This window comes from Empidonax traillii, unplaced genomic scaffold (assembly GCF_003031625.1).
Source record: "Empidonax traillii isolate 1590-97213 ecotype Southwest subspecies unplaced genomic scaffold, ASM303162v1 scaffold898:size721216, whole genome shotgun sequence".
Lineage (NCBI taxonomy): Eukaryota > Metazoa > Chordata > Aves > Passeriformes > Tyrannidae > Empidonax > Empidonax traillii.
In genome coordinates this window covers 219,182-242,837 of record NW_020956091.1, presented here as the reverse complement: position 1 = coordinate 242,837, position 23,656 = coordinate 219,182, and the positions used below count along the sequence as shown (strand labels likewise).

The following is a 23,656-nucleotide window of genomic DNA, read 5'->3' as shown; positions in this document are numbered from 1 at the left end:
TTTTTTTTTTTTTTTTTTTTTTTTTCCCCTTTAAAATATGTTGCTCCTTTGGAATTTGGGTCTCCACGTCCAGGACCCTCATGACTCCAGCACATCAGATGCTGACTGGGAAGGGAAGAGCACTGGGCACAGTCCACACCAGCGAGGAATGTTTCTGTAGGGCTCTCCAGAAGGAAGGCACTAATGGTTGACATGAATGTCTCTGTAGAGAAAACAGCATGAACCACACTGTTCACACTGACTACTCACACATCACCTAACATTTACATCTTCAAATTATCACTCAGATGAAAACAATTGCAGACTCACAGCTGTTAAGACAATACAGAGCCATGCTGAGGTGGGATGCCTCGAGGCTCCTCAGCATTGGTTCTGAATTGTATTCCCTCCCAGCTGCTGCAGCCTCTGGGTAGCTGCTCTTATCTTCAGCAAGCACAGGACTCAAGGGGAGGCCTTCTTCTCAAAGCACAGTCCCTGAGGCATGCAGAGCTCCCCAAAGCCACCACAGCTGACCCCATGGATGGGACACCCCAGACATGGCTGTGAGGGGCAACAGGTCCCAGCTATGGATGAGCCAGCCCAAGCCTAGCAACCAGGTTGCCCAGCCACAAAGCTGTGCCTGAACATGGCCAGACTTGCTTCTGACCTGCGGTGGGGGAGCCCCTGCAGCTCAGGAAGATGCTGGTTCTGTCCTGGGCTGCCCCCAGGAGCAGATTCAAGTGAAACAAGGGGGTCTGTTTGCTGGGTGGGAGCCTCTTCGTGTCTGCTGTCCTGCTGGCAGCCTGCACACACACACACAGCTCCATCTGGTTTGGGAAACAAAGCAAACAACACACCCCACAGCACCACTTCCAAGGAATTGCTGTCACTTGCTCAATCCAAACTCAAAACAAAACACCACCACACACACTATTTGTAAGACAAAACCGTACCTGAGCTCAGATTTGAGGACACGCAGAACTTCCAGTAGGTACTCGCATCAGACAGCCCCAGGCAGGGTTTCTGGAGGCACCCCCAAAGTCAGTGGCTACACCTCAGGAGGAGCAAAGCTGCTGTAGGGACAGCCTGGCTTTGGTTAAGTTTCAGAGAACTAAATCAATTCTTCAAACTGACATAATTTTTAAAATGGAATTTTCAACGGTTATTCCTGGAGGGAGCAAATCAAAGAGGGAGAATATTCTATCACCACTTTAACAGGTTTTGGGGTTGGAAATGTTGGGATATCTGTGACAGAAATTTCTGAGATTGAGCAACTGTGAGCCATATTTCAGGTATACATCCTTACCCTTGTTTTTTGTTGTTTGTTTGGGTTTTTTTGGTCAGGACATATTTTAACTGGGGACAGATGAAAGAAAGAAGAGAGCACATTCGTTTATTTATTTTCTGACAGACCATGAGGAAAAAAAAATAAATTAAGAATGATTAAACCAACAAACTTTCTTTAATAAATTAATAGCAGCATCACAAAACCCTGATGTGAATGACCCAAAGAAAGTTGGGTATGTGACAGTATATAAACATTCACAAAAATGTTGTCACCCCCTGGCTGGGGGAGACCACGAGGCGCTGTCAGGCAGCGCCCTTGGCTGTCCATCGAAACAAGGGCTGTACATCAGAACGGGTGCAGCTGAGTTGACATATTTACAGTTCTGGTGCTGAATTTTTTAAAAACATTTATAAAAAATCCTGAAAATTCTCTGTTCAGTTCCCTTTTTTTTTTTTTTTTTTTTTTTTCATCCAGATATAGCAGGTTCCCTTTTTGCCCACACACAACAGAACCGACAAGGGTAAGACATGAAGGCTCCTATGCAAAGACAAGGCCTGTGTGTTGACCTATACTGAGCTCGAGGATGTTGTGAAAATGAGTTATTCACTCATGACTTACACATGCTAGAAGCTACTGTAATTTAACTTATTGCTAAATGCTTTCAAAGTCTGTGGTTGGCTCTTAAATATATATATATGTGTATATGTAAGTACAAACTCACACATATATATAAATACACACATAGACAAGTTTGGAAAAGATGTGCTGTAAATTCCCCCAATTTAAGACAAAACAAAACAAAACAACACAACAACTTAAAAAGGAATGTGATGGTTCTGATTTTTCTGAACTGTGTGAGATAATAAAATCTGACTCAGGGTAAAGGGGAGTCACTGAAGGACCAAGTTTGTGTCTCTGGCCAGTCCTTTTCCTAATGGTTATCTGAGGCTTTTGGAGAGGCAAGGGCAAGCAGATTCCAGAGCATTCAAGCCCATGGTAGTATCTGCAGGCTGGCACATGGAGCATCTCTGCTGCCTTCAAGCAATAAGCTACACTCTGCACTGGGATACCTTGTCTGCCTGCATGGAAGTGCTATGGATTTTTCCCAGGAGGGGATGAGGGAGAAAAGAGAACAATCCTCAACACATCAGCCTGGGATCAAGCCAGCAGCAGGCACAACCCACATGTTGTGTTTTAGCAGTGGCCTCAGCAAGGTTGTTGCTGCACAGAGCAACATAACAGCAGTTACCTAAAGCATTAGCAGAATTTTCTGTTTCTTCTAGAAGTTAATTTTAATGGAATGAACACAGCAAGCTTAGAGTACAAGCAATTCATGTTAATAAAATGCGATTTAACCATGCCTAGTGTAATGTTCTCTGTTCTGATGATTATCATTGCCAGAGGCTGTCAGTGATGCTAAATGCATCCATGTTAGATGGGCACTGCAGCATCTGTGTAGTAGTTAATGAAGATATAAAAACCTTATGGGTGATATCTGGCATTAGGCAATACTCTACACAAGGAAATGTGCAGGAGAGGAATCACCCCAGAGGCACAGCGGCAGAAAGACACCGTGCCTTGGGGAGTTTGTGTACACAGGAATGCAGAGCAAAAGCAATCCAAATTGTACCTGAATGCAGAGGAAAAGCAATCCAAATTGTACCTGGTGTGTATTAAAAGCAGATTACTTAAACTGCATTCCATCCCAGTGTGGATGCTTTCATTAAAGGTATAAGTGGTGTTAATATGACAGACTGTAATTTACTTTGGGAGTAAAATGGAATATATCAAATTTTAAAATTAATCCAGATTAATATTCCCTGTAGAATAGTTCCAGGTCTGCTTCCTTCCTGTCCCTGGCCGCCATTTGCTTTTGAACCATGTCACCAGCAAATGATTCCAGTCACATGCTCTGCTCAGCTCTGCCCTCCCCTTCCTGAGGCAGGAGCAGGGACTTTCACTTGTGCCTCTCCCCCAGCATCCCCCAGCAAGGCCCATCCTGCTCCTCACAGCTTGGCCCTGGCCAGCACCACTCACAGAGCAGCTTCTGCTCTACATCCAAAGCAGTGATCTACCACCAGCACCAGGATGCTGAAAAAAATAAAAGTAAATGCTAAACAAGCTAAAGAATAGCTAGATGTGAGATCCTAGAAGGCCAAAGTCAGAGTGCTCTTCTCCAGATCAGCCAAAGCCCCTGATCCTCCAGCAGTGAGTGAAGGCAGTGCACTGAGCACAGCCTGCTCCATCCCAGACCTCATGGCTTTCTGTAAGACCAAAGGAGGGCTTCTTATGAATCTGAGGCCTCCCATTTATAGAATGGCTGAAACAGATAACTTTGTCTCTCATGCTTCTTCTCCAAGGCTGCAAGTGATCCCAGCCAGGACTGCAAAACCACAGCAGAACTGCATTCCCTACCTTCCCTAGGGGAGCCAGAGCCTCCTGTGCAATGGAAATAAAACAGCAGGATTGGAGAGGGACTCAAAATTTAACAGAGGACCCCTGAAGTTGAAGATTGACCCAGTATATGGCAGCAAGCCACAGGACATGTCTGGCCAGGTGCCTGCACGGCCACTACGCTTTTGTGATGTCTTTCTGCCAGGTTTCTGTAAAGTCTTTACACGGCACAAATAGGGGTGAGGATTTAAAGTATATATTTACTGTCAACTTGAAAAAGAAAGTTATACTGACCAAGTCTAATAGCATGTATTTGATATATAACTATTAACGTGCCATTCTGGACTCCAGCAAATTCCACCTGAGATAAATATTCAGCATTTTTGTTCATGCACTGGAAGAAGAATTCAAACATTTTGTCCATGACATATGCAGAGTAACTAATAGTTCTGACCTATTATTAACAGTAAATATAGAACCTTAAACTTCACTGCAGTATATTAATATATATGATTTTAAGTACTGGACTGGAAAGACAACTCCTTTTTTTTTTCTTTAAAAAAAAAAAAAAAAAAAAGCTTTGTTCAGAATGCAATATTTACATTGTCCTTAAATTTGTACACACTGTATTTTGGCTACAGACACACCGTAGCAAAAGGCTGCGTGAGTCACCTTTACACGCAGCTCACTCTCTCGCTTACAACATTACAGCTGTTTATGGAGAGCTCTGAAGTCCCTGGTTGCAGTTCCAGGCCCTCCTCAGCCTCCAGTTCCATGCTGTTGAACTCGTTGCCGTTGCGGTAACTCGTTAAAGTCAGGTCTTTCCCGTACAGAGCTGTCGAAGCGACGTTCAGACACTGGTTCTGCCGCAGCGCTGACTTTTTGCTGGTCTTGTACTGGCAGCGGATGTAATTGGAAAAAGCCCTGCGATAGGTTTTGTTGAAGAGTGTGTACACCAGGGGATTGACCCCGGAGCAGACATACCCCACCCAAACAAACACGTCAAGGAGTTCGCTCAAGAGGTCTTTGTCGCAGGCTTCCTTGCAGAGGACTGACATGACGTTGGTGATGAAGAACGGGCACCACATGATGAGGAACAAAAAGAAGACGATGCCCAGGACCTTGGAGGCTCTTCGCTCGTTGTTGATGGACTGCATAGTTCCTTTCCTGAACAGCACTGCCTCCTTGTTTACGGGGGAGTTCAAGTGAGATGCCCCCTCGTGGTTGTGGAGCATCGAAATGTTCTCTGCGTTGTTTTCCTTCTTGAGGCAGTTCACGCTGCTCCTCCTCTGCTTGGGCACCTCCCCACACATGAACACTGTTGCCTGTCTCTGCAGCACCTGCACGGTCAGGCAGTAGGTGATCACCATGATGATGAGAGGGATGAAGAAAGCCATGAAGGACCCAATGAGGACGAAGTTCTCGTCGTTGAGGACGCAGGTCCCGTTTACAAACACCCTGGAGTCATCCTGCAAACCGATGACCGGAATAGGCATGGATATCCCTAGAGAAATGGAACCAAAAAAGAGACTGTTACCTGGGTGGATGGATGGACAGGGCTCCAAAGAGGCAGCAGAGGTGATGCAGGCCCTGCATGCATTCAGACCACACTGCCTAAAGCAGTGACTGCAAAACCCTTCATCCCATCAAGCCCTTGACTCTCCATCATTAAAGGCATCATTTTAATGCCTTTGCTCCATCAAACCACGGATATTTGAGAAATGGTGGGAGTTGGTTACTGGTGAAGCAGTCTCTACACAAAGATGAAATCTGAATTAAGCCAATGGCATTGCACAGGGACTGTATTTGCATGGATAATTTTATGCTTTAGTGCCCTCTATAACACCTACCCTTTGAAATACTCCAAAATGAATAAAGGTTCATTCATGAAGTAGACATCATTTAGTTTACTGTTATTGCTTTAGCCAAGGGAAATGAGATGAGGCTTTGGGATATCTTCACACATAGAGTGGCATTTATGTGACACCCATAAGGCACATTTGGGAAGAATAACCTGATTCTGGGATATGATGGATATACAGATCAAGAGCACTGATGGCAGCCTAAAACTCTGCATGAGCATGAGATACCTCAGCATTGATGACAGGCAGTAGGAAGAAAGCAGCAGTAGGAAGAAAGATGCTCTCAGAGAAGCTGCCAACACACTTTGATTCGGCTATCAGCCAGCATCCAGCACTGCTGAATGGGCAGCAGTGCCCTCATCTCCAGTGCTGCCTTTCACCTCACACTTCTCCTTTGTAACTCATTCTTTAATACATGATTTATCACTGATCCACTGCACAGTTGAGCCTGAAAGGGAACTGAGACTGAAAACACCTTTGGCAACAAGAACGAACTCTACACCCCCCCCAGTTAGTGAGAAGGAAGTGTGGAAGGTCTCAGACACCTCAGAGGAGCTTCCTTCATGGGGGATTATGGAAAAAATGCTGCTGTCACAATCTCAAATGCAACAATACCTGCTTGCAGACACAGCTCCCACCCTGGTCCCTCTTTCAGTCAGGGTACTTTGGTCAGCCCGTGCTGTGCTCACCATCAAGCATTCCACGGTGCCTGGGCATGGGTGGGCATGAATGCCTGACCTGAGCTCAGCTGTTGGAACAGTATGGAGGAGGCATCCAGCTTCACTTGACTCAAGCAACCCACAGTGCTAACAAAGCAGTTTTAGATGTTCATAACTTAAGAACTAAGGTCGGTTGGTCAGAGAGTGCCAAACTTGCTACGCCAGCGAGGGTGAGCGTCTGCTCAGGCTCTGAAGCCACTGCTGTCCACAGCCTTTCTTCTGTGCAGCTCTCAGCCCCAGAGCACTTGATGAGCTTTTTCCTGACACGCTCTTCATCAACATTCAGGCTGATTTAGTGAGCTGAGGTCTCCAGCCTCGAATACTTTTTCCAGTTGCGTCAAATAACTTTCTAACTAAGCTGGCAGCGAATTCCCCAAGAGAGGCAGCGCTGCTCCAAAAGCCTGCCATGTGAAAGTTTTGCAAGCCTATTGCCTATCCCACTTGGCTCTTCAGAGCAAATTTTGGTCCTCTTGTTTGATATTTGAGCAGTGCCCAGAACAACTGGTTTTGCCCCAGCGAAAAGAGACAACAACCACCACCAGCCAGCGAGTCATCAACCAGGTCCCTGCTACACTCCAGACTGGGAGCTCTGTGCACCTTCTGCCAGGCAGCAGCTTGAGCAGGATATCCCCTTTCACCACACCAGAGAAAATGGACGTGATTTTTTTCATCCTCTCCCCTCTTTTAGTTTCTGTCTGACAGAGCATCAGGAAGCAAGACAGAGAGAGATCCCCTGGATTACAAATCCAATTACAACTGTTGTCCTAACTGCTTCTTGTCAGCTTTAAAGATGTCCTTAAGCCAGCAGAACTGATTCACCAAATGGGGCTGAGATGATGCTGTGGACACAGAGTAACAGATGCTCTTCACAGATTTTCAATTAATAAAACAAACCCCAAATGACTAGAAACACGGGCTTGTAAAACATGTATTAGCTTGCTGCAGAGAAAAAGATGGCTAAAAAGTCCAAATTGTCATTCCCAGGATTTAGACTTAAATGAAAAACAATACTGGTTTTGTGTTTAATACCTTGTTTTCTGCAATGAAAGCCCATGAGACTGATAGAGATTATAGAGATTACTGAAGAGATGTGGTCTTTGATGGCTATTTCCACTAAGAAAGGGAACAATTTCCATTCTCCTACAAGAAGATATTTCCTCCAGGGACAGCCACCTCACTAAAGAAAATAGGGATCTGCTGATGCAGGTGGACTTTGGACCTCACTGCCATCCTCCTGGCATTTACAAATTGTTTAAAATTAAAAAGCAGAAAGAAATCTGTGTGCCAAACAAGTGCCACAAATGCAGTCTACACTGCAAACCCAAGAACATTGGTAAACGCTGCGTGTTCAAATCCATATCTTTAGCCTCATATTTAAACAAATATAAACCAAAAATAAACCTTATATTTAAACTAAAACAAATCTGTTTGGTTTCTTAACAGAAGTGTCTCACAAAGGGCCTGCAGGTTTCTCTGATTCAGCCAGGGAGTAGTAAACCCCAATAGCCTCCTGTCTTGCACTGTGTAAAAAAAAAGGTACTGGGGTCAGGAAGCAAAGCTCTTCAGACGAAAATCAAAGAACAAGGGTTTCTGAAGTGTTCAAAACCACCAATGTCTTTCATTGCTGATGTTGCAACAAGGCACCTTCAGGGCTGGATTAATTCTTGTTTTATGTAACTATTCTAATAAAGCAACAGTGCCAGCCTTGTACTGGTTTAAAGTCAAATATAAAGGGGCTGAACTTTGAAGGATCTCCCTGCCCACAGCAAGCACAACTGCAAACAGATTAATGTCATTACTGACTGTGCCTGAACAAGCTGTTGACCTTTACTGAAGCCTTGGGAGAGCGCTGAACAACCCAGATGGAAAACCAGCAAAAAACAATATACAACAGAGGAAATAAATTACTTCCCCCCCTGCCCTTCCATTTTGCTAAATCACTTCTCTTGGTTTGCTCAGCCAAATCTTCCCAATGGTGCATTTGAACACAGGCAGAAAGGTTTGAGCTAAGCCCCAGGAACACATTTTGACCTTCCCTTTGTTGCCTTCTTCATTAGCAGTGGTTTTGCCTTTTTTGCCATGAAACATGTCCAAAGGTTTGTATGCTAAGCAGGGCCTGAAGCCTGCAGAGCCATCCCTGAGTGTGTGCTCCTGTCCCAAAATGCAGTCCCTCAGGAGCAGCTGCTGCCCGTCGGGGAACTCAGGAGCAAACACGTCCCATCAGCACGAGTGCCATGGAAATGCCTTGCTGAGAAACTCACTGATCCCAAAGACACAAGGATGGGCAGAAATGCAAATCACAGCCCTAAACATGCTCTGAAACCATGACCTGAGGGTGGCTATGTGAGGTACTCCAGTCACCCTTTACCTCCATCACAACCTGCTTCCAGTCTGTGAGGAGACTACAACTCCTTTTAGATCAGTGGTGCCACTCCAAGCACGTTCCTCAAACTGAGGATTATCTCCAGTGAGGCAGGGGAAGGTTTAATTTGTACCTGGAGGCTCTTTAAGGACATCATTAGGACAGCTTTCATGCTTGAGGCTGCTCAGCTGTGTGACAGAACACCCAGGCCAGAAACAAAACATTGTTAGACATGAGATCACTTAATCTGAGATAAGCATTCACTGATCCTTGCAGCACATGTCTTTCATACTTCTATAAATAGATCTCCTCAATAAAACAATGAAGTAGTATGAAAGGTAAATGGGGATATAAATTTCTTTTTAAACATTAATATTTTATTACATACACAAACCCCTCCATACCTACCTGAAATCAGAATTACAATATTAATAATGAGTCAGAGGAAGAAGGAAAACGTTTTCAAATACACACAAGAAGACATGTGGGGTCTGCTTATGGCACTGATACAAAGAGCAGAATTTAAAGGATGGCCGTATCTCAGCCATTTATCAAGTACATTGAATTTACATTGTAACTAAGGATGTAAAACTGTGAGCTGGAAAATTGGTAGCATGGGTAATTTCCACACTCTCTAGTAAATGACCAAACCTTGAACTTCCTGGGAAGCAGAGGAAAAACTCTCCTGTGCTAGCAGGCATATGGCTGGAGCACAAGAAGCCTCAGAATTAAAATGGTTTACTTATTTTTATATCAGAGGCAATATGTGTGCACCTCCACATCAATGAAGTTCTTTCATTCACGTTTCCAGAGGGATATTTCGTTTATTTCGATAATACCCAGGTAACGCTTTCCTCTGCATGACATGGTGTGCACCACCTGTCAATTGTGAAAACTTTGAAACTACGCAAAGTCTGAAACCTTGAAACAACGCCAAGACTCTGCCAGGAGGCTCACGCCTAAAACTGATTTTCAATTGTGAGGATATTTCTGTTGCCTACGTTTCTATTTCCAACCTCAGCAGAGTGCTATCTGTCACAAAACTCTTTTTTACAAGCCCAGCCCTCCACAGCACCCACTTTTTCTCTAACTGAGCACAAAAGTCTTGCTCAAGTTACATTTGCTAAAGCACAGGACAACTGGCTGTGATGTGCTTAAATCTGGAACACAGAGGACTTGGAAAAGACCCATTCATAAAGAAATTGTCAACAGACCAGAGGACTCTGTTATGTTCCCCTACTTAAAAACCTAATCATAGGTTTAGGCTTGTGCAACTTGCCAAATTTGTTGCTCAATGAGCAAAGAACCTCTTTTATATTTTGCTGTCAGCATTAACGTTTCAGAAAAATGGAACGCAAAAGCTACCAAATTAAGATAAATTACATGCTTTTCCCTTCTTATTCTGAATTCTGATTCAGAAACTGAATTCAGGATTCTTTACATGGAATGCATTTACAAGTCTCTTCAGCTGAGGCAGTGTTTGGGATGTGCAAACTGACCATGCTGCACTTAAGTGCTGCTTTGAATTTGCTCCTTAATCACATACAGAAGCGCACAAATTCTTTTGTGATACTTAATATTGAAGCGAGGATTTACTTAACCTATTTCATCCTCTTGAAAATAGCACAGGATTTCATCAGGCCTTTCCTAGTTAGGAGCTGGAAAACAGCAACAACACACTTTGGGTAAGTTCTCTTTCATTCCATGCTCGGTTTATTGCTGTGTCTGTCCCATTTCTAAATTCATTTATGAAGTAAATATAGTTACACTAAAATAGGACAGATACATACCAAGAGGACTTTCTCCATTTAATGCAACCTCATGGAGAAAGCCTGAGTAAATGAGTGAACCCTATCATATGCACTGGGGAAGGTGGAAATCCAACCACGCTTCAGTGCCCTGAACAGACTCTCAGAGGAATATTGATTCTGCCTGTACCTTCAAAAAAAAAGGATTGCAGCCAAAGACTCTCCTGGGCCAGCTTGTCTGCATCAAAGAGAGCCAACAAAACCTAAACAAAGCCCAGATGTGGTTTACATCCTCCCAGCTGTGATCCCAACACAGGAGGGCACACGGGTACAGCTGCAAGGTGTCTCCCCAGCCTGGGGAGGGAAGTGCTGAAAGCTTTGTGCACTGCAGACACCTCACTGAGCAACTGCTCACAGCTTCTTCCTGAAGACTTCTGGGTGCTGGGGACCAACTGCAACGTCCTTGTTGAGGGCTGACAAACTGTGTGCCCACGCGAGAAAAGTGCCATGCAAGTTGGCTCCAAAAATGGAAACAGGAGCCTTAGTGATGAGGTTTTGCAATGTGCTACTTAATGCTGCTGATGGATTTATGCATCTCTGCTGGGGGGGGCTGTCTGTCAGCTGCCCCCTCTGCCTCACGTGGGGCACAAATTCTGTGCTGATTGTGGACAGTCCGTGAAAATCGAGCCCAAGCACCCCACATGTGAAGTTGTTCTCAGCTCATGTGCTGAATTCAGCAGCTCTCCTTCCCATGCCAAATAGGCAGTACAGAGAGTTTAAAGAGAAAGTTTAAAAGAATAATCATTTAAAAAAAAAAATATCTTAAATGACTTGATTAAACCCAATCCAATTTCACTGTGGATTGTATTACCTAGAGGAAATGAAGCAGGACTGTGGCACATGAAAATTTGTTTTTAATAGATATTCTTGTTATATACGTGAGGAGAGATCATATATTTCCCCTGATATTTTTTTGCTTTTTTGCATAGCCTTTTTCCAAGACAAGCTTCCTCTAAAATGCTCCCTGCAGCACCCATACATCCAGTCTCCTATTCCACTCCTAAAGCAGGCAAAAACTCAAGAGAAATTCAAGCACCTGAAACATGATCTTCCTTGCAGTACAGCACTGAAAGCGAGGAACGCTTTACAAGATAAAAATTAAATGTTAAATCTTCGTAAGATTGCATTTTATTCAAGCACAGAAGGCAATACAACAGATGGAAACGGTCATGCAATTCTGACCCTGCCTCAAATGTCTCCTTCCTAAAGCACATTGAAAGGGTTCTGAAAAAACTGTGTCTCTTCTCGTAATTCCTGATACTACAGAGCCATCTTGGTATCATTTTGCCTTTTCTCCCTATTTTACTGCTGCTTTATTTATCGCTTTTTATCAGAGTGCCACGAACGTGTCTTCCCTTTCTGTCTGCTCCTCATTTACTATGATTTCAAACTTGCTAGCTCAGTACCAGCAGCAATCCAGCTGTGGCAGAGCACAGTATAGGCTATAAAGGCTGTGCAAGAGCAGTAAATACCTTGCTGATAGCCTGCCTTCAATTCCGTGCTGCTCCACTTAAACCATTACCACAACTCGAGAGAGTTTAACTGCAGCCACCGCAGTGCAGCCGAGCCGTTTGTGCCGGTTGGGGTTTTTCCTCCCAGAGCCTCTGCTAATGCTGTTTTCTGCTTTGTTTACACAGCAGTTTTATAGCACCATTTGTCTGCCTTACTGCTGTTATCGGCATATTGATACGTGCACAGCAGTAAGTGCTCCAGCATGGGAAGGGGTGGTGGTGCTGGTGCTCTGAAAAATGACAGCTTGCTTTGGTCACTGACCAGCTGCAAGGAAAGGCTTCTATTTTCCCCTTAATCAGTTATTATAGTCGGGCATGCAGGCCAGGTAAACTAATTTGAGCATCCTCTTAAAAAAAAAAAAAAAAGAACAAACCACCAAAAAAACCCACACCCTGAACGAAAATTGGAGTAACACTATCATTCATTCCGACACAGTTTAAGATCGTGAGCCGCATTGCTTACCTATGGATATGGTCCAAACTGCAGCAATTTTCATAATGGCCTTGGTGCGGGAATTGAAGCGGCTGTGCTCAATGGGATTGCGTATTGCTACGTACCGATCAAGAGAGATGGCACAGAGATGCATAATAGATGCAGTTGAAAAGAGCACATCTAGGGAAATCCATATAGGGCACAACTGTTTAGGCAAAGGCCAAGCATAATCTGAAACATAGAGAGAAAAGAAATGAAAGGAAAAAAAAAGAAAAGGAGATGATTTTGGGGGGGGGGGGGGGGGGGGGGGGGGGGGAGGAGGGAGGGCCAGGACGTCAGTTCTGAGAAACCGTTGGGGTTTGCGACACCAGTAAGGGGCACGTGCACGAGGAGGGGACAAGAAACCTCTCACAGGACATCTCCACAGGCAGTCCCTGGCTCTGGACACTTCATAAACCCACGTCCAGTTCTCCCAGATCTGATTTCTGTGAGCAGTACCTAAAAGGGCAATGCCACGTCAGCTCTGTTTTCCCCTCTCATAACCTTTCCGCCGTATCTTTAGAAAATCAAATCTTACATTCCTTTGTAGCTGCCTCACCACACTCTTTTCGTGGATAGCAAAGCTCTTTGTGGCATTAACTTCTCTCAGATCCTTTCCAAAGCTCCCTCAATCTGCAGGTCTTGTCTGCTGAGGAGAAAGGCAGTTTTTGTGCACAGCCTAACACAGCTGAGCGACACCACTCCACCTTTTCTCCCCAGGCAGCGTGCCTTAACAGAGGAACAGTCCCCTCCTTACACAGCAGCTGGGATCCAGTGGCTGAAATTTGAAAACTGTTTTGAAGGCAGACAGAGCAGAGGATTATTCTTTACAGAAACAAGTGTGGAACCAAACAGAAGGGAGTAGAGAGCTACGTCTGACAGCAGCTGGCATGCAGCTCATCTGGGTGCCTGCACCTACTAAACTCTTTATTCAGTGCTAGAAGTACAGCTTGGGAGTAAAAGTTACCCAGCAAGATCCACAAGGGGCAGTGACATTTAAATTAAAACTCAGAAAAAAAAATTGATTTGTGAATGATACCCCCATGTCACTGCCCAGAATGGATTGTGTGAGATCGATAGCAGAGCCCTGTCAAGCTCTGGGCCTCTTATGAAAACAAATCAGGAGTATCTCCAGCAGCTGAAAACATGAGAGACTTCATAATAGTTGAATAATGAGATACTCTTGTGTCTTCATTCAGAACGTGGATATCTAAAGCAATCTTGAAGTTTACCCCAAGGATCAGAATCATCACTCTGCAGAATCAATGTTATATTAAGAATGGTGCAGCTCCATCCCACTGATCTTGAACGGAAAAGATGAAACATTAGTCTCAGAAATCATATTTTGAAACAAATTACCCAGCCAAGAGAGACCCAGGATACCTTCATGCAGAAGCCTGAGATGAACTGAACCAGAGTAAATGATTATGAAATGTCCCAGAGAAGCTCAGGAACCTTTCACAAAAAGCACAACGGAACCAGATGGACACATTAGTTCATTTTACCAGTAGAAAACCCACAGATGAGGTGCTAAGTACTCACCAAACCCACACAAGACCCCAGCTCTGGGGAGATAAGCCATTCATTTCAGCAAGTTTGCACCACTACTACTAAAGGACTGCTACTAAAAGGACTGTAAGTGGACTGAAATCCATAATCATTTAGGAGGTCCCTATTGAAGAGAAGTACTTTGTGGCTGGAGCATCTTTATTTAAAAGGCACCTCTGCTGTACAAATGAACTGAGCTTGGTTAAATTATGACTCAGCCCCTTTATGACACTACAATCAAGCTTCGCCTCCTGATCATGTTCACACTTTGCAATAGCTTAGGACATCATTGCCATCAGCCTGCAGCTGAGCTCAGAGCTCCACTTCAGCACACCTCAGGTTTGCTGGGTCTTTAATGATGCCTCAGCGAATGCCCTAGGGAAGGACAAGTCTGAAATCCTACAAGTGGCAGCCCTACTCCCTGCACAGCCCCAGGCTTTTGCTGCCAGCCCCTGCTGAAGTACAATCAGCACATTTTATACCTCACTACTTCTCCTCTGAGTTGCCAGAGCCAGCTTTCTGCTCCAGGCTGAAACGAGCCACGAGCACAAAGCCCCTGAGCGTGTCCTGATGGAGGAGGAGATCCCTGGGAATGCCTGTGGGGGGATCATCCCCCTGCAGCAGCCTCTGCACCAGGGGAGCAGTGACATGGATGGCCACTCCCCACATCAGACACACAGGCAGGAAATCTCCAGTGTCTCCAGAAGGAGATGCCAGGCCTCCAGGCTTCCCGTGCGTGGGAGCATCTCCCATCTGATCTACGGCACTGCAGGGGGTACGATCTTATTCCTGACATTTCCCAGGCCTGGGAGAGGTTTCTACAGCAACCACCTTTTCAGCATTATTGAATGATGAATTTCGAGCTACCCAAACACTTCCCATGCCCCCCTGGAACAACTCCTGCCATTGATGTGAACTAGGCACAGCACTGCAACCAAGTATCCAGGAGGAGCAAAAGCCACAGTAAATATTCCTGCCCAAGGTATGAGGCGAGGAGGTATCACCTGCTGACAGCCCTGGCACTGCAGGAACCAGCAGATCCAAGTAACACTGCCCAGAGCCACTGCCCAGGCAATCTGCCAGGATGTTTTTGAAGATAAAGGTGGTATGAGAGCTCTCCTGAAGCCGAATCCTTTTAGTTTTTACTGTCCCAGGGCACTCTGCTATGCTTCTCGCTGAAGCCAGTTATAGGAGGAGACATTTTACTTTCCCAAGAAGTTTCCTAAAATGATCTGCAACAATAAAATGTCACTCGGGAAATTTGTAGCCTGTAACACATCACTATACCTTGATAGGAAGGGCACAATATATACTCTATTTCCAAAAGTAATTATTTTTAAGTAAGCATGGCACTTGCATTTGTAAAACACCTACACAGCCTACAAAGCCAGTAATTTGTAAAAAAAAAGGAAAAACAGATTTATTCTAATTCTGTTTTGAATAAATCTACAAAACATAGGAAATGTGCCCTGTGACTGTGCCAAGATGCAAACAAGGATTAAAAAATACTCTGTTAATGATGTTATATCTTTAAAGCAATCTTATCCTTAGAAACACTCTATCTGCAGAATGTAACAGTTCTCTAATTTGTTCTATTTTCTCTCATTTCATATACAAAGAGTAGCAATTATCATATATTTAGAAGAGCAGATGACTGAGTGAAGTGAATTCTTGGACCCCAGCACTTCTAAGATGTATCAATTGCATTTCCAACAGAAATTATGCATTTCAGTCCAAATTTGACTCCAGAAAGAATGAAACAATGGGTAAACAAAACCCAGATTCTTTGTAAGAAACTCTGATTTTTGTACCTCGAAATAATCTTAAAATCATATATTTAATGCACTGTCTGGTAGGCCAGATAGGAGAGTGCTGAGGGGAATTAAATGAATCCAGCAGATCAGAACAAAAGTTTGTATTTCTTTACCCAGTGTGTAATCAAACTGCAGGTTTTTTTTGCCTCCAGACATTTTGTGAAAGCCAGAAGTTCACACTGGAGAAATTCACAGAGAAAAGCATATAGCAAAGATATTACTTTTAGATCAGTGTTGGCTTCTGGCTCTGGTCAGAATAAAAACACAGTGTATAAAATCCAGGCAGGAAACTTCTGCAGAATATTGCTTCAGCCTCCAACGCTGAGCAGCACCTCCTGGAATCTGAGTTCTTCACAGGACACATGGAACAAACACTCATATTTAACCAGGAGTCCTGGTGCCTGAATGGATTTCATCTCCTGCCCCGGGATGGAAAGGCAAACCACAGTTCCTGCGTGTCACTGAAGAGCTGAGGTGAACACAAAGTGCTGGCAACAAAATACAGAAACTCAGAGGCGTTTTGGCGAAGTCACAGAGCTCCTCTGCCTGTGGATAATTTCCTGTCGGATAAGAGCTCCTTCCAGTTTTTGTGCTTCCCATCAGGAAAGGTGGCAGCTATGAAATTGGATCTCTTCTGTCAGAGGTTTTATGTGTGTGGGTAAAAAGGGTTGCCTAACACCCTTATTATGGTGTTGTGCTCTTCGCTGCACGAGAGGCAAAACTACCAGACACTGTGGCAGGAGATGGCTGAATAATCTAAACCACACCAATGGAATCAAAATCAATTATATCAAATTACTGCAGATTGTAGGAGAATGAACTGGGAAAAAAAATGTCTTTGCTTGTACAAATTAAGTACTATAATGCAATCTGCTCCAGTGTATCTCCTGGGAACATGTAGTGTAAAACCTAGGACAAATCTGGAGTAATAGCAACAAAATACCTGCTTACACTACAATAAAGCAAAGAATTATGTAAAATTTATCCCTGTAGCTTCAGGAGTTATTAATGGGAAACTTACAGTAAGCTGCATCAATCGTCTCTTTCCTAACCATGAATATGAATTTGGCAAAGGTTTCAAAAACCCTGTTGTGTGCTGTGGAACAAAGCCTAACCTTGCCCACTGCTGAAAGTCTTTTTACCACCACTCCACCACTGATGCAACTGAAGCATTTTATACCAACCAGAATTTCCAGTGCTCACTTTAAACTTTCATAGCAGCCACAGGCCTTACAAAAATAGAAAGCAATTACATACAGTTTTAACATTACTGCATGGCATTATTCCCAAGGGAACGAAAGAATTTAAATTATTCTCTCTCTCTCTTATCTAGGAAGTAAAGAATTTCTTAGCTTTCTGCTTACTGATGTGGTCTTTCAGGCTATGTTATCTCCTCTCTGCTGGTTTATTTTCTTCAGATTTACACAGATAAATGACTCAGAGACCTCTGTGTCACCCTGAGAGCCACACAGCCAAGGGTGCTGAAAAACTCCACCGTGCCCAAGAAGTACAGAATGTCTTGCTTGACCCCCTGCAGTCCTCAGTGGTTGTCATTACATCCACAGAAGGGCCCAGGCACGTGCAGCCTCCTGGCTAGAGGAACAGCTGGTCTCAAGGGCAGCACTGCCAAAACTGCTGTTTGATTTTATCATCTATAAGGGTGGAATTAAATGTTTTTTTCCCGACATATTGAACTTCTAGACACTGGGTTACATGAGTAATTGAGTTTAAGTTTCTAGCCTGCATTTTCTAGTGGAAAAAAAAAAAAAAAAAGGCTGTCCTAATGCCATCTGAATCCCTTAAATAGAACATATTCTAGCACAGCCAAGCACAGAGACATAATATACACACAAAGAATGATGATGACTTTTAGAGAAGGACTTGAATTCTTGAATGCTGCACGATCAGAAAGGCTTGAGGGTCCCCAGAGGCTTGAGGGTGGGCTCTCAGGAGACAGGATGGCTAAGAGGATGGAAGAGACCACCAAGTAAGAAAAGGTTTCCCTGTGTCCAGACAGTGTTGGAGAGACCCCTGCAGGCATCCCACGCTTGGCTCAAACCTCTGTGAGCAGCAGATGCTGCTTTGCTTTGGTGCAACCCCATCTATCCAGTATTGTAATGACTTGCAGCCTTGACAGGAAGCGTAAGAAAGAAGGAAGTGTAAAGCTAGAACAGATATAATTATCTGATCTAGGGAAAGGTTGCTTGAATATCATTTAAGTAATATTTTAAATGCAAGGAGCCAGCTTTTAACATACTACACTCAAAAGGCCCTGCTTTTAATAAAATGGGACATTTGCTAAAAGAAAAACACAGGGAACCCTGTTGGCATCCCAAAGGCAACACCTCTTCTGTTGGAGAAATACAAAATTATTCTGGTGCGATCTGTCATTCCATGAATCCGTATGTTACATTCGTCTTTTCCTTTACTGGTGGAGACTAAAATTATATTTGAAGCCAGAGGAAAATTTTCTAGGCTCAGTAATGTTCTCTGCTCACAGCTTTAGCATCTGTAGGTGCATCTGGAATTTTTATATTGAGGGATATGGGCAGGCAAGGGAGCAGTGGTACAATTAATTGAATTGTATCACCAAGTTCTTCTAAAGGGCTCCTTTCAGCATTTTAATTCCAACAGAGATATGATCTCTTCACACAATTCTGAGATACAAGTTCTTCATAATACTTTATCTAAATGAAACCACAGTCCAATAAAATATTCACATCACTAAACATTTTCTTTTTACTGATGATCTGTCTGTCAGCAGGACAGTGGCCTCCTCTTTAATTTCCTTCATGCAGGTTAAGGATCAGCTTTCACCAGTTATTTAAAAAAACTAATAAAACAGCAGTTGAAGGAACACCCCACTGGAAAGAAAGTCCATGAGCAAACACAGACCTCACACTAATTCCTTCTAAATGTAAACATATAAATATTTTCCAAAAAACTGTTTCATAACAAAGTGCCCAGACGTGTGACAATAACAGGTGTTTTTTCCCTAGCTCTGATGAAACTGAAAAAGATCCATTATCGCAATATATTGCTGCCAAAACATACAGATCATGTAAAGAAAACTAAAATTCAGAACCTAAAGTGATGTGGCATTATTCAATTATATCTGCCCGAACCCAGAGTTTGTAAGTGTAGACCATGCCTTGATCCTAGGACTGGCTCTGGGCTAGTGAGAGGACAAAAAAAAAAAAACATACAGAAGGCTTTTTTTTTTTTTTTTTAGGTATTTGGTTTCATTTCAGCATAACTCAGTGGCAATTCAGATGCCTGTGCTATCCTGACAGCTGTCTGGGAGCCTACCTGGGATTAATCCTCTTTCTCAGCTCAGGCTCCCTCCTGGCAATGCAGCTGAACAAACTGGCCTCTGAATTCTGATAAAATGTCTGATTTCAGAGGGAGATATGATAAGGATTTCCTTCATTTGATATAAAGGGTTCCATATTCAGGGAACACAGGTCTGTCATCCTTAACTGGCCAATGGCTGTACTCAGTATTCCAGGAAAATGACTGATTTCATCAGAATTCACTGATTTACTCTAAACCAACTTCTGCAAATCACCAGTGCTAGCTCTGAGCAGACAGATGCAGATGTTTTCAGGAATCTGGTTAGTCTGCTACACCTGGCATGTCCTGTCAGCTCTGTTTCCCCATTTTCTCATTGTTTTGAGCCTTGTTCAGCACATCTCTACACCTGCACCAGTCCTGTGCCAAAGCAAAGTGCAATCCATCCTCAAGTGCTTTGGTGAATTGATATCAAAGTAGTGCAGTGAATCAGCACTGCTGATTTATTAGGGACAGTGGGTTAATGGTCTGGCTGCACTTGGTGCCACTGTGAGTCACAGTTTGCTTGTCTGAAGAGGTCAGAAGCCAGTACAGGCAGTTGGTGGAACTAGTAAGGGCAAGAAACCACTTCAGCCAAGGGAAATGAGCTATATTTTGGTCGTGCCTGCAGATGTTTATTTCCATTTCTGGTATTTCTCACAGCAGGGGATGCAAAGCACATTCCCTATTTAGCTTCCTCTGAAACAAAGTGCATCTCTGGTTGTCTGTGACTACACAGGTAGAAATGCCAGTGTGAGGGTGCTCCACAGGACCCTCTGTGAAAAGCAATTATTTGGGGGTTGCTAAGAAGCCTAAAAATTCTGGCCCTCATCCTTGAGGGCCGTCCACTGTCCTCCTGTCACTGCATACCTTAGATGCACATCTCCCACTCACAAAGCATTGCTGCCCAAACCACTCCTGACCAGGAAGGGACACACTTTTCATCGCAGCAGAAACGTCAGACTGGGGTTCCTAACACTGGAAATTTTCACTGTGGGAGTCTGAAAGGTGACAGAACAGCAGCTTCAGTGGCTTTCTCAAGGGGATGCTTTGCTAATGAACACTGTTACATGAGCAGCAATCCCAAGGACATCTCTGAACATGTGAGCAAGCAGCACTTCTTCAGGAGTTTGATGCCCCCCCTGTGCCAACCCAGCATGGTAATCTGTGCACGTGCAACCTGCCCCGATTAAAAGGCAGCACAGTGAAAAATCACTGACATCCCCTGAAAAAGGAGTGGAGGAGAATTCTTCCAGTATGTAAACAAGATACAGATATTTAAATGAACAACTCTAATAGCAACTTAGAAAATGCATCTATTGCCAATTAGTTCTACACTCTTTAGAAACAACGTGCTGAGCCGTGCAAGTATGCAAATCATGGCCAGTTTGTACCCAGAAATGTACAATTATCCACTTGGATTAGTGTGGTGTGACCCAGACTAACACTTAAGGGGATTTTTGCTGTTAACTGTCTTTTAACTGAGGAATAGGATGTGGAAATGAGAGAAAGCAAACAAGTGCAGCAAAACTAGACCACATTACTTAACCGCTTGAGCTTTTCTCAAATCTTCCAGAATACTTGAAAAATAATATTTCAGTAGCCTCTATCTTCCAGCACAATATCTCCAAGTCTGAAATCAACCTCCATTACCCAGCTGTCCTTCCCCACTTCTTCCCCCTGTTAGATGTTTCCTCGTTTGCCATACCACGGGAACCCGGGAGGCTCCTTTTACAGGTCTGAAAAAATAATTTCAGCAGCAAGACTAGGTCTGGAAGCTTTACTGGCTGATAAACTGGATAGCCTGGTGCCTGCCAGGAAAGCTCATTTCTCTCCAGCAGCACAGGAGGCTTTCCTGGACAGCCCAGACACCCGCAGGACTTGGGTGTGTGAGCAGAGCGCCCCTGCTGTGCTCTGTTCCACTTCCAGTGTTAAAGGCTCGTGTTTCATCGACAGTCTCTGCGGGGAGTATGCACAGAATCACGGCCTGGGGATGTCTCTGCATTAAGCCTTGGAGGGAAGAAGGCTTGCAGCCTTCACCTTGGCATTGTTGCAGTGCTTCTCCCTTTTCCCACCCGCTGGGACCTGTGGGATAACTCTGCCTTCAGCCCAGGAGGAGCCAGTGCTACGGCTCAGACTCAGTTCCTGGTCCTCCAGGAGGATTTTTTTCATTCAGGCTGCCTGGGAACCAACCTCCCATCAGGGTATGATACTCAAAGAAGACTGGCTTGTTTCCAGTCCCCCTTGCCATGAGCACCCTGTCACGAGCATCCAAAGGAAGCCAGGAAAGCAGGGGTTTGGGAAGGCTGGCTGTGGCTGGAGCTGCACTGTCTGTCTGGAGAAGCACAGGGGCTCCTCTGCTCTGGCTCACCCCAGTGCCTGCAGGCAGAGCTGAGACACCCTCCACCAGCCTGTGCAAAATCACCCCTTTAACCCAGGGCAACCGATTTGTTGTTCAGTGTGACAGCCCCACTTGTAAAACCACGTGAAAAAATCCTAAGGATTTGCATTACTGTAAGCATTTTGTGCACCACTTTTCACCACCAGTGAAAACTGCTCACTACTCACAGAGTCTACTTTAACAGACCTAAAGTTGGAGTATGATTTAACCTGGGATTATGGTGTTCTGCTGTAACACAGCCTATAAAATACACCCAACTGTTGCATGAGGACATGTAAGAATCCTCATCTCAGCACAGCTTTCCTTACAGATGCAAATATTTAGAAACACCTCAGACTCTGCTAACACATGTGCCTTCATCTTCACATCCTGGAATTTAAGTGAAGTCTCTCAACCTAGAAGAAAACAAACAGGCAGCAACATCAAACCCTGCCTGACCTTCTGTCCCTCTCTGGCAAACAATGCAGATACAGAGTTTTGAAATCTGAGAAGGTCTGTGTTGAGAACAGCAGTGCAGGATGAGGTGATCCCATTCCCCATAACAACGCTGTGGCAAGTGGACTGTATTCCTGGTGTATCAAAGTGAAACCTAATTTACGACCACCACCACCAGTTGTGCTCCTTTGAGTTCTGCAGAAATTGTAGGCCCATTGTAAGTTCCATTAACATGAAGTAGAAGTTTAATTTAACATGGATAAATGAAGCGTGGGCGTACAGATATATTAGAAAGAGTACTATTACCCAGGAAATTATAGTGGTCTCATGAGGTGGTAAAGGAAACTAAAGAAATTGTATTTAGTTAAGTTATACCATTGTTTTTTTTGATAGACTTGCTTTTGCCTTGTAATCAAGTGCAACATTATTTTATTATCATGGTTATACTATTATTACAGTGTAATCTTGCACTTGATTACAAATCATAACCAGTGATAACTACAATAACAAAATAATCTGTTAACATAATAACCTAGCAAAACATAATAAAATGCATCAGGCACAGCAGCACCAGCTGGTGGAGGGAGGGGATTGTCCTGCTCTGCTCTGTGCTGGTGTGGCCTCACCTCGAGTGCTGGGGGCAGTTTTGGTGCCCCAAGAAGAGGAGATTGAGGACAGACCTCATCGGGGTCTGCAGCTTCTTCCCAGGGGGAAGAAGAGGGGCAGGCATTGATCTCTCTGGTGGCCAGTGACAGGACCCAAGGGAAGGGCCTGAAGTTGTCAGGGGAGGTTTAGGTTGGATATTAGGAAAAGATTTCTTCCCCCAGAGGGTGGTTGGGCACTGAACAGGCTCCCCAGGGCAGTGGGCACAGCACCAAACCTGACAGAGTTCAAGAAGCCTTTGGATAACACTCTCAGGAACATGGTGGGATTCTTGGGGCTGTCCTGTGCGAGGACAAGATTTGGACTTGGATGATCCTTGGATGTCCCTTCCATCTCAGGGTATTCTATGATCCTACAATTCTAAGTGTTGCCATAAATTTAACAAGTACAAGTGAGCTTTATGAGTGCTGTAGTAGAATAGCAACTCCCAAGATACAAGGGGTGCATATCCCAGTATGGACTAGAAAAAACTTGAAAAAAATCATTACAGAGAGTAGATAAAGTAAGACATAAAAGGTATATTTAAAGGACTTTATCACGGAAGTTGTTTTTCAGAACATTCAGAACTAAAGCACAGACTTAAGGGCAGAGCTCCACTGCCTCCTAAAACCAGCCATCAATATTCATGGGTGTCAGACACGCATTTACAGCCTTCTGCATCCCAGTGGGTGCCAAATAGGTAGGTAAAAGCCTGCCACACAATTTCCATATCTCAACAACACCAAGACCTTTCTATGCAGCTGCTGCCTCTGATTGGGGATGAAAATAGACATTTATAAAGACAAGCAAAACACCTCAAACATACCAAAAATAAACACGCTGCAAAACAAATTGTACGTCAGAGGATGGAAATGTATTGGTCAGAAGAACAAACTGGCCTGTCCTGATAACTCCAGCACAGCTGGAGGAGTGAGCCCCCTGCCAACATGTCAACAGGAATAGAAATCAACCACCCAAAAAATAGCCCAGAATCAACAGGACCTTATCAACCATCCTGCCTTGCCCATAAAATCTCATAGCTAAGAGCTGATAGAGGAACTCGGCATTTCATGTTTGTGCATCACCCACTG

The 23,656-nt window shown here is 44.1% G+C and overlaps 1 protein-coding gene across 2 annotated transcripts in view; it reads right to left on the bottom strand.

The window, feature by feature from the left end:
• Nucleotides 1-3,901: 3,901 nt before the first annotated feature.
• The window catches only part of HTR2C (5-hydroxytryptamine receptor 2C), a 63,774-nt gene continuing 44,019 nt past the window's right edge, over nucleotides 3,902-23,656 (bottom strand). For both annotated transcript variants that reach the window (XM_027902642.1, XM_027902641.1), the window contains 2 exons: nucleotides 12,387-12,587; nucleotides 3,902-5,165 (listed from right to left, as the gene is read on the bottom strand). In XM_027902642.1, the coding sequence (XP_027758443.1) occupies nucleotides 4,336-5,165; nucleotides 12,387-12,587 (1,031 nt within the window). In that variant the 3' untranslated portion in view covers nucleotides 3,902-4,335. The remainder of the gene's footprint in view (nucleotides 5,166-12,386; nucleotides 12,588-23,656) is intronic.